General features: G+C 36.1%; 3 protein-coding genes across 9 annotated transcripts in view; 1 reads left to right on the forward strand and 2 right to left on the reverse strand.

Moving 5' to 3' along the window:
- Positions 1-12,088, forward strand: part of LOC123688953 (disks large 1 tumor suppressor protein) — a 742,726-nt gene that overhangs the window by 317,429 nt on the left and 413,209 nt on the right. The gene's annotated exons all lie outside the window — the stretch shown is intronic.
- On the reverse strand, positions 5,268-6,839 carry LOC123688968 (larval cuticle protein A3A-like). The gene is made up of 2 exons (XM_045627742.1): positions 6,699-6,839; positions 5,268-6,049 (listed from the first exon to the last, which is right to left on the reverse strand). Exons 1-2 carry the CDS (start codon positions 6,708-6,710, stop codon positions 5,369-5,371), a joined length of 693 nt encoding a protein of 230 aa, XP_045483698.1. The 5' UTR covers positions 6,711-6,839; the 3' UTR covers positions 5,268-5,368.
- Positions 9,231-10,341, reverse strand: LOC123688963 (larval cuticle protein A3A-like). Its single transcript, XM_045627737.1, has 2 exons — positions 10,187-10,341; positions 9,231-10,113 (listed from the first exon to the last, which is right to left on the reverse strand). Exons 1-2 carry the CDS (start codon positions 10,196-10,198, stop codon positions 9,418-9,420), a joined length of 708 nt encoding a protein of 235 aa, XP_045483693.1. The 5' UTR covers positions 10,199-10,341; the 3' UTR covers positions 9,231-9,417.

Raw genomic sequence — 12,088 nt, forward strand, 5'->3', positions numbered from 1 at the left:
CGATTCTGTCAAGATCGAGGACGTCGAAAAATCTCTCTACTTTTCAGGTCATTACGAACAAGGAGATTATATCCAAAAATCTTCCTGATGGTCAGAACCTCGGATCTCAATAGGTTAAGGTCTACTGTGCTCACTTCAAAAAATATTTTGCCTTTTTTGTTCATTACGAACAAGGAGATTATTTTCAAATTTGTTCCTTGCTCAACAATTTTGATACACTCGAATAAACTGGAAAATACTAAAAAAAAACAATGACAGCTGTAAAAGAAAACATATTGATATGAATTTTGGACACTCAGAAAAAATAAGAAGCTGAATGAACAAACGACAGGAATATCAGAAATTTATCCGAGCGAATAAAATCTAAGAAATTGTTGGACAACTGCAAAAAGAATTGGATAAGAAGAAAAAAGCAACAAAGCAAAACAATAGAACTATGCCGTATAATGCAATTTCGTCTGGATAATTAAACGAAATAATCAAAATTATTCACAATTGGAGTTCCCCAAGACCAGATAGAATTCACAACTTCAGGTTGAAGAAACTTTGATCTCTACATGAAAATTTAGCCGAATAGATATATTAAATCATATGCACATGCAACCAAGCCTTCAGGAAACACAGACAATTTTTCATTACATATTTCGATTATAAAATAGCTTCTGACTAACTTCCACATGACTCACAAAAATGTTGGAAATTGATCCAAATATAATAAACTTTCCGCTGTATGTGATATTCAACGAGAACAAATCAAAGAACCTACTTAAGGACAAATAAAGGGTGTTTTTTTTAGGGCTATAGAACTTTAAATTGCAATAAAACAACGAAAGATTATTCGATTGACATACATTTTATTTATCCGCAAGATGATCTTGTGGCATTACATTTTGAATATGATTTCTGGCATACGACCGCCACGGCTAGTTCGGATGTAGTCCAATCTGGACGTCCAATTTTCGATGACTCTTTCCAACATTTGTGGCCGTATATCGGCAATAACACAGCGAATGTTGTCTTCCAAATGGTCAAGGGTTTGTGGCTGATCCGCATAGACCAATGACTTTATATAGCGCACAGAAAGTAGTCTAGCGGTGTTAAATCACAAGATCTTGGAGGCCAATTCACAGGTCAAAACGTGAAATTAGACGGTCACCAAACTTGTCTTTCAATAAATCGATTGTGGCACGAGCTTAAGGACGTGTTGCGCCGTCTTGTTGAAACCACAACCCCTGGACATCATGGTTGTTCAATTCAGGAATGAAAAAGTTAGTAACCATGACTCTATACCGATCACCATTGACTGTAACGTTCTGGCCATCATCGTTTTTGAAGAAGTACGGACCAATGATTCCACCAGCCCATAAAGCGCACCAAACAGTCAGTTTTTCTGGATGTAACGGTGTTTCGACATACACTTGAGGATTAGCTTCACTCCAAATGCGGCAGTTTCGTTTGTTGACCTAGCCATTCAACCAGAAGTGCGCTTCATCGCTAATGGACGTAGTGCGCGATATGTATTTCGCACAGAACCATTATTTTCGAAATGAAATTGCACAATTTGCAAGCGTTGTTCAGGCGTGAGTCTATTCATGATGAATTGGCTAACCAAACTAAGAATTAACCACTTGACAGCTGTTGAATCTGTCTCCATCTTGAACAGTAATGCCAACTTAAAGTTATATACCTCGAAAAAAAACACCCGTTATAAAGTCTACAAAAATATTACAAACTTTGTATGGAAAAATACTATAAAATGGGGAGGAAAGATTGAAAACAAGACAATATCTCGATCTATAACTGCCCCGTTTATTGTTTTTCGAAGCGTAGGGATAGAGAAAAGGTTCAGCGCTACCGGAATATCAAGATCGCATACATTTTTATCATCCGAGCGTAGCACCGAGATTCGGAATATTCGAGAGGCCCTCATCGTTCCACCTACCGATGGCCCTTCAAGTTCCCATAGAAGACGAGCCGGCATATTATGCGGAAAAGTGAACGGGCGGTTATTTATTCCTCGCGAGCACGGATCATTTCTGCGCATATTTGAAGGGGCGTCCGTTTCTCCGCAAATTGCCTGATGAATATAAACATTCCCCCATTGAAAACGAAATTGGCGCCCGAGATGGCCGGATGTATCGACGGTTTTTCATCGATCCTGCCTTATGTTTCTGTTCGTTTCAATTTTATTTTGAATAACGCAGTGGCAATACTTGATAATAATCTATGTATATATACATAAAACCGTCTAACAACAACACAGTGGCAATACTTGAAAATAATCTATGTATATAAACATAAAAACGTCTAACAACAACAATTGTTGGCTCAACTGTAACAGAACAACATTTGATAGAAATTCAATGGATTCAGTCCTTATTTATTATTATTATTTACTGAATCGGGGTCTATGAGGCTCTGTGAGTTTTCCGAGAACTGCGACAAAATTGATCCTTAGTTCCTGAGATTTCGAGGGCGTAGCACACGTTCAGGAGAAACTGCAGCCTCGGGAATATCATCAATTTTTTTCTCGAAATTTTCAGATTTTTACCTATAATTTCTGAAATAATGTCCGATAATGTACGAAAATGCTTGCAGTTGGGCGATCCGCCCAACTGCAAGCATTTTCGTGATCTAAATAGTCGAACCAATCAATAAAATCATACAATATTTCCATGAAGGAACTTTTATTTTTTTTCTATTTTTTTTGAGTTAGGTATGGAAAATTTTACGAAAATTTTTCAGGTTAGATCGAAATTCGGCTAATCAGAGATCGCCTATTCTAGCACCGCTCGCCGATTCTTCGTAGAGCTCACGGTTTTGAGGAAATTTGAACTCGAAATATGGGAAAAAATTCAATTTCCCTCCAAAACTCGATAAATCTCCTGAATTTTTCGTCACAGACCCCTCAAGTAGAAACGTTCTTCAAACATCAAGTTCCGATCTGAAAACTGAGGTTTCAAGGCGTAGCTTACGTCCAGGAGAAGTTGCAATATTATAATTTTTTTTTCTCGAAAATTTCAGATTTTTACCAATAATTTCTGAAATAATGTACAGGGCGTCCAACTGCAAGCATTTTCGTGATATACATAGTCGAATAAATTAAAACATAGTGAGGTTTCATGGGCGTAGCTCACGTCCAGGAGAAGTTGCATCCTCGGGAAATTCATCCTTTTTTTGTTCGAAAATTCCGGTTGTTTACCTATAAAATCTCAAATAATGTACTAATCGCCAAACTGCAAGCATTTTCGTGATCTACATAGTCGAGCCAATCAATAAAATGATACAAAACAAATTGAATTTCCCTCCAAAAATCGATATATCTCCTGAATTATTCGTCACAAACCCCTCAAATAAGAACGTTTTTCAAACATCAATTTACGATCATACTGAGGTTTCAATGGCGTAGCTCTTGTCCAGGAGAAGTTGCAGCCTAAGGAATATCATCAATTTTTTTCTCGAATATTTCAGATTTTTACCTTTTATTTCTGAAATAATTTTCAGATCGCCCAACTGCAAGCATTTTCGTGATCTTCATAGTCGAATCAATCATTAAAATGATATAATATTCGCACTAAGGAACTTTTATTGTTTTTTCAATTTTTTAGGGTAGGAGACCTATATTTTTAGAGCAGTTTTTTGCCCCAGATTTTTCGAAAAGCATCGGTTTTTCAAAAATATCACACTTTTCAGAGATATTGAGTTTTACATTCAATTTTCTTATCACAAGAGTAAGATTGAGGATGTGGGGGTGGGATAGTCAAGTGTACTCTCCCTTGTGCAATCTGAAATACTTTCTCTTTCTAATCTCTCGCTGAAGATTACCTCTTTAATAGTGATCTAGATAAACTGGATTCACGGCTTGACTTGATATTCAAGCTACTCGGCATGATATTCTAGATACTTGGCTTGAGCTTGACTTGAAATCATCTCAAGTTCAAGTCAAGCTCAAGCCAAGTAACTCGAATATTAAGCCAAGCCGTAAATCCCGACTTATAGACACAAATAAAATAATTGCAGAAGTGAAGAAGAGCTCTTTATAATAAGCAATTGGTAATAACGCTTGCCTCCATTTGTTGTCTTGATATGTTATTTCTGGTGTTATTACCTGAAGTATGATCAACAGAGTTAACAGATTTTGCATTATAACAGTATGTACCCAATACTCCTTTTTGCGCCGTTTTCTTGATTTTGCTCTTCATAGTAAAGCTACTATACGCAAAAGGTTTCAGTGAAATCCATGTTGTTACTGATCTTAATTTCGTTTAATTTGCAGCAAGTGCGCGCATGAAACATTTTCAAATTGCTGTCTTGGCGAGTGCGATTATTCAGTCGCGCAACAAGAAATCGCACGTGCGCGCCTAGCCTAATAACCCAAATTGAGTAGAATACCCTATTCTTCCTCCCCACGAAATATGTGTCCGATATATCGGAGACATCGATATCTACCGTCCTTTCGTCGTATCGCCCTATCCGTTTCCGATTGGATAGGTTAAGACCTGCGCGTGCGCACTGATCCCTCGTCCGGCCATAATAAACATATCAGGCAAGATGTTCGCAATATTCGCGATGGAATATTTCACTCGGGGGCCATCCGATATTGTTTACCGAAATCCAATATCGGGAAAGGGAGGACATTTCGGATTGCGAAATCTAGCCTGACGGATTTATTCGATGTAGGCGTATCGAGACGACAATGGGGACCAGAAAATTTCTGAATATTCTCCAAATATTTATGTTTTTCCTTTGTGGCTCCCACACGTTGCTGATATTCCAATTCGAGGGATATGGGATTACGTTTGGGATTTTTTATGAATGCCCTCATATTTTTTTTTTTTGAGGGGGTGTTGTTTTGGATTATACGCCCCTTCGGATATTCGTTTTGTATATGCTGACATAATTAATGCCTGGCAAGGTTTTGGCAGTGGGAAATCGAATTTCAAGCTGAATTCTAGGTTTTCAATATTCCATAATTTTATGAGAGAAAAAGGTTTTCTGAATAACTCCCTAGATAATCGAAATTTATATTGCTATTAATAATTACAACCCTTTTTTCTCGTAATAAATAATGAAATTCTCAACTTTGTCATGGGTTTTTAAGTTTCCTCCAATTTTGTACTATTCGTTTCAATTCGATGTCTGCAAGATATTGTGTTAATTATTTTGTTAATGATAATGAGGATAATAATTGGAAAACCTTATATCTCAAGTCTTCATGAATCGTACTAACCCATTATGTTATAATTTTTTCAAAAATAATTGCTTTGATATAAAAATAGAAACATATTTTTTATATTTTATTTTTCTCTCAATAATTTACAATATACAATTCGCATAAAAACTGCGAATGGAAGGAAGACGAGAATGCTTAGTGGATGAGGGTGGAGTATCCAAGAGGTCCAGCAAGTTTGCCGTAAGCGGTGGAGTATCCAAGAGCTGGAGCAGCAGATAGGATTGGTCCAGATCTCAAGAGAGGAGCACCATAGGTTTGGTGTGCGAGCAATGGAGAAGAGTGGATCAATGGGGTTGAGTAAGCTGATGTGGCCAAGACTGGAGCAGAGCGGATCAAGGGAGCTGAGAGGGCATGTTGGGCGATAAGAGGAGCTGAACGGATCAAAGGTGCAGCAGCTACAACTGGGGCGGCACGTACGGCAGCAACAGCTGGGGCAGCAACTACGGCTTTGGCTACCAAAGGTTCTTTGCGGACGACAGCGTTGAAACCGTTGATTGGGTCGGCAGTGTAGTCAACAATACGTCTGGTACCATCAGCGTCGTTCAAGGAGTATTGACCTTGGACAACATCTCCGCTGCGAGATTCAACTTGGTTTTTGGAGTCACCGGTGATAGGGTCTTGGACATCATAGCCGAATTGGTATTGTGGGTTTGGGTCGTAGGGTTCAGCCCTGGCGACAGCCAAGGGTGCAGCTACTTTAGTGACTAAAGGAGTTGCAAGAGCAGCTGGGGCAGCATATGCCAGTGGGGCGGCAAGTGGTGCTCCGATCAAATTTCCAGCGTTGGCGTAAGCCAATACAGCAGCGAAGACGATGAACTGAAAATATAAGTAGAAATTACTTCAGATGTCCTCTCTATCATTTTCAGTTAGAAATATAAAGTACTGTTGAAACAAAAAACAATAGTTAAAATCAAAATTGAACAATATTCTTAATCATAAATAGAGAAGAACGATATCATTATTTGTAAATACATGTTGAACCCCAATGAGTTACAAATATCAGAAGCAACCTTGAAGTTTTTAAAATTCCAAAACAGAAGCAGTAGTTTGAAAATGCATTACTCTTGAAAAAAAAATAGAATGTTGATTTAATTGAAATATTTGAATGCCTAAGATTGTCATGTCTTGATTATATTATGAAAAGTGGAAAAAGGGATAATGTACACTATCAAATGAGGAGAAAATAAATAAAGTGAATGAAAATTAGAGGAAAATGCATATTGTTTGACATTACACCTAGTTGGTGAATATCAAGTAATAACATTTTTTGGATATAGTGAAAAATAAGTTACAGAGAGCTACAATTGATAACAAGTTCGAAATTAGAAGCAAGTAGCTCCACTAGAATAAAATGAAAATAGATAAAATAAATACTGAAATTAAAATTGAAAAATAGTTTGACCAATAGATTGACTAATAGAATATAAAAGAAAATAAATAAATATGTACAAATGAAAAAATATACCTTGAAAGCCATTTCTACTCGACGTTATCGATATGAATGATGCTGGTTTCAGCTGATCCCGATCCTTTTATACCCACCAGAAGAACAACAAGACGAAACTGAAGAATTATTTGCGACACCCGAAATATCTGTACATCCTCGAACTTCCAGAGGTCACCAATTCACATTAAGAGATTCAGGTTTCTTCGTTGATTTGGGAGGCATTTGATCTGGTTTTCTTAAATATCACATCACTTCCCGCCGGTTTATTTCAGTTCGATATTATTATGCAATCATTCCACCATTTGGTTAGGTGGTAAAGTTATCGGTTTATTATAGACAGGGACGAGATATTTAAATTACGCAGATTTTACGTTGATAATGTGGACCTTTTAGTAAGCAATTTGGGATAATTTACGATCGTTTCAGTGGCAACACCCATGATCTCTATAATGATTGGAATTGTGTGGAGCATTGCAGATGTTGAAGATGTAAATAGTGGATAATATTAGAAGAAATTGAGTAATCGTACATTAAAATTTTCTGTATTACCTTCTATTTTGAACAAAATCGAGATGAAAAATTTTTTTTTTCAGATAAGAATTTCTATAAATACTCATTAATCGTTCTCAATACCATCATAATAAGTTTTTCACAACCGTGTCCAATAAAAAACTTTTTTACTCTAATGATCAATAAAAAGTGGAACGTAATTATTTGCGCAATAAGAACATGGAATTTAGTGAAAATTTATAGGCTCAATTATGTAATGTCGCTTATTGTTCTGCTTTTTTGTGAAATCACACATATGTTGTGATCATTTTAAGTATTATTTCGAAGAAAACAATTTGCCGGTATTGGTTTGGGTAATCCGAAATCTGGCAGTTGGAGTTAGGAGTTATAATCATGCGTCTAGTTTTGTATTTCTAGAAATCTTATTTTTAAATTTAAATTTCGTCAATGCTCAAAATATGTTTTTTCTACATTCATGCAAAAAGCAAAACTTTATTGAACCATATTTAGTGAAAAAAGAAGTTCTTTATTGCAATAAAGTTTTTATTGCACTCTACTACAAAATATTCATATTGAAAATTGCACCAATTGTTCATTCACTTTTAACATTGAGGGTAAAAATAAAGTTTGAGTTAAATTGTTCGTAACGTATTAGTTCCTGTTTCAATGCAAATTGATATTAATAATAAAGTATTCAAGTTGCGCTTTTCATTTTCCTACACCTAGGGCCGCACCTCAATAAATCATTTTTTGCTTTTTGCATGAACGTAGAAAAAATGTTGTATGCAACTCGTGCAAAAATTGTTTATTGTACTCGACGTGAAATTGTCCGATGAGGCCGTTAGGCCGAGTTGTACAACACGTCGAGTGCAATAAACATTCACTTTTTGCACTTGTTGCATAAATAACTATTTTTCAAACATACAATAAAAACGTCATATTTGGACTGACAAGTGTTGCTATGTCAACTATGAATTACTTTTCCGACCGCCGGAGGGAAAACTGTGGCCAAGCAATTACAATTTTCCATTGATTAATCAATTATAACGATCGTTAATATAAATCTTATTTGAAGGTGGATCTCCAGATTTTTATGAATTTCAAAATGTTTGAGAAAGAATAACATATTTTATTCGGGGAACTAGTGACTTTTCATGGCGAGCCTGTGCTGTGCTGTGAAGGCGAGCCATGAAAAGTCTCTTCTCCTTCTAATAAAATACAAGTGACACTTCTCCTTCCTATTAAATAATCATCTCATTGTCAACTCAAACAAAAGTTAAAAAAAATACCTTTTTCTGAAATCGCTATAGCACCGATAAATAATAAAAAACATTTTATTTCGTGCAATTTTCTCTCATAGCTTGAAAATAGTTGAATTTATGAGGTTGCCTTTTCCACCAAATTATTCTGTCACAAATCGAGCCCGAATATATGCCATTTATTGCTTATCCTAGCTCAAAGGGATTTTCCATCAATCGATTCGATACATTGAATTTTCAAAGCATATTTTTCCCTGACAACTACACTAAAAACCCCATCAAAAAAGCCTATTGACAATACAGGCATACTTTGTATCAATATTATATGTACCAGTGAATATCGGGTATACATTAATCACGAATCTGTGGATCTCCCAATAATGCGTTGACCCATTGAGGGCCTTCTGGATTTCCATGAACATTTCAAGAAGGCATATAAGATTTGTTTATTCGAAAAAAATATCTGGGCTTGTTTTTTTCGTTAGATCTTCAATATCATCAAATTCCTTTTATATAATTCATGATTCAGCTCAACCAAATATTAAGACATCTTCAAGAGTTTACCCTACCTTTATTGCATGCTGATTCTGGAGGGCAATATCATTAATTTTTTCTTGAATTAGACTGATTTCTAGAAGATATACTACACGAAGATTTCGTTTATCTATATTGAATTCCACTTTTTGATTCTGTTTTAAAATTAAATTTTCATTTATGGAGGACTATATTATAACGAAAGACAAAGTTGAAGAAATTGGAATTTTATTTCATAAATAACATTTGATGTGAATAACAGATGATAAAATTTTCGAATTTGAAAAACGTGCGATTGATAAGAATAAGCCATGATCGATTGAGTAAGAAATGTTTTTATCAAAGCATTGATTATTACATTACAATAATCAATCATTAATTATTAATTCATAATCATAAAACATAAATAAAATCTATAACAGTCTTCAGGGTTTTCAGTGAATGTAGGTGGAATATCCAAGGGGGCCAGCAATTTTACCATAGGCTGCGGAGTAGCCTAAAGCTGGTGCAGCAGATAAAATCGGTGCTGATCTCAGAAGAGGTGCACCTAGGGCTTGGGCAGCATAAGTTTGTTGGGCAAGAAGTGGCGCAGAACGGATCAATGAACTAGCGTATGCTGGTTGAGCCAGAAGAGGTGAAGATTGGATCAAAGGAGCTGAAAGGGCTGGTTGAGCGATCAGAGGAGCTGAACGGATCAAAGGAGCAGCAGCTACAACAGGGGCGGCACGTACAGCGGCGACAGCTGGGGCAGCAACTACGGCTTTGGCTACCAAAGGTTCTTTGCGGACGACAGCGTTGAAACCGTTGATTGGGTCAGCAGTGTAGTCAACAATACGTCTGGTACCATCAGCGTCGTTCAAGGAGTATTGACCTTGGACAACGTCTCCGCTGCGAGATTCAACTTGGCTCTTGGAGTCACCAGTCAAAGCGTCTTGGACATCGTAGCCGAATTGGTATTGTGGGTTGGGGTCGTAGGGTTCAGCTCTAGCTACAGCTACTGGTGCAGCTACTTTAGCGACTACTGGGGCAGCAATAGCAGCTGGAGCAGCATAAGCCAGAGGGGCGGCAAGTGGTGCGCCGATCAAATCGCCAGCATTAGCATAGGCCAAAACGGCAGCGAAAATGACGAACTGAAAATATGAATGCGAATTAATTATTGTGGTCGAATATTAAATTAGCTAGAAAAATATAAGGAATTCTCACTTTGAATGCCATGTTGATCCGTTGAAGATATCGATGAAACTCTTAATATTCCACAAAATTAAATCCTTTTTATATATATCTCACCTCCTGCAGAATTTGAATCTACTCACATTTAGGTTAAATTACACCACCCAAACTACACGAAAACTTACATCATTCTCTGGTTGAATTGAAGGTCAATGTTGTGCTTCGAAATTCACTAATTTTGATATTCAATACAACGGATCGGTATCGATTACGTTGCTGATGATTGTACAGTTTCATTTGCATCAACTCAAACTTTCATGTAAGTTGATGTACGATTTATTAACCACATACTCTTTCAATTAGGTGTAGATTATTCGAAAGACAGATGGATATGTCAAACAATCTCGGGTGAACCTGAATGTTAGTATCATTTCTATACCTTCTTGGTATGGGACTTTCAACTTACGGTACCAGAGAGATGATTTTGTGCAGATGATTTTATACATTTTTCATTGCTTTTATTACACAACCATATTACTGAAGTTTATTTTGAACCAGCAGATTGAAAATGCATTTTCATGAATTCGTTTTCCGTCGTTGATTTTCAATATTTGTCCTATTTGTTATAACCGCCGTTAAGTTCTTCAGAGGGCGAAATCTAACCAGGGGTTCCGTGAATGTGGACGCTGAATTGTCGATTTTTTTCTTGAACATTTCCAAACGAAGATTTTGGTTGAGATGAAATTTATGAGTTATTTGTAACTGGTTTTCGAATAGAAATGAAACAATTTGAAATAATTATTTATTTATTCATTGAATACTTTACGAACACCATTTTAACAGTTATCGCATGTAGAGGAAGAAATAAAAACAAAAAAGTATAAAAGATTGAAAACAAAAGTCTCCTTGCAGGCCAGTTATGAAGTGCACCCTTACTTACCAACGATTCGGATTATTTTCTTTCAAGAAATTTGTCACAATGGCCTTGAAATGAAGTGTGGCCCCATCGTGTTTAAAATATATGCCTCTGACATCAAATAAACTAAACTTTGCCAGTTAAACATTGTGGAAACTAATAAGGAACAACCAATTTATTATTATAAACACCACACCAAAGCATTGAATGAAAACCTGTATTGGAAATGGGTGTTTTTCTCGCAAAAGGCTTTAATAAATTGTGCTTCATCGCTAAATAAACATCTCTATAAAATTCTTTCTTCGCAATATCCACCTGTAACTAGTAGACCGATCGAGTTTTAAAATCGCACCTTGTTCCCTTTAGTTTTTTCTCCTTCATTCGAATATCCTATCAGATTCAAGAAATTTTGATATACAGAGTGTTTTATTTGAATTGGATCTTATTTATCGAATTTTTCTAGGCCGGATCTGAAAAAAAACCAGTTGCTATGTCTGTATGAAGTAGTTGTTGCTGAGAATAAATGTAACAAATATCATGAAAATGTATAGGGTGGTCTGAAAATTATGGGTAATTGAAGAAACTGACAAAATCAGTAAAACACTCTGTATCTTGATTATAACGAGAGATAGATCCTTCAAATATAGGTTATTCTGACTCGCCACAGTGTCCTCTATCTACCATTAGCTTTCGACCACTTACCAATGAATTACCCTGTATTGAAAGGTTACTAGAAAATGTATGTGTTGCATAATCAGTTGAAAGGTTCAATATTTCCGACTATCTAACAACATCTTAAGCTATGAAAACATCTTTAGGAGGGACATAAGAGAAATCGTGGTATTTTCACTTTTTATAACTCAAGAATGGCTGGGCAGATTTTCATTATCTTTGAATTATTAGATTTGTTGTTGATAGAAAAATCAATTTTAAGATTACGAAATATATTTACTACACAATTTTTTCGGCAATTGGATCAGGACAATCAACATATTCCATGAAGAGCAAAAATCCCTTTT

Source organism: Harmonia axyridis, chromosome 1 (genome assembly GCF_914767665.1).
Source record: "Harmonia axyridis chromosome 1, icHarAxyr1.1, whole genome shotgun sequence".
NCBI classification, from domain to species: domain Eukaryota; kingdom Metazoa; phylum Arthropoda; class Insecta; order Coleoptera; family Coccinellidae; genus Harmonia; species Harmonia axyridis.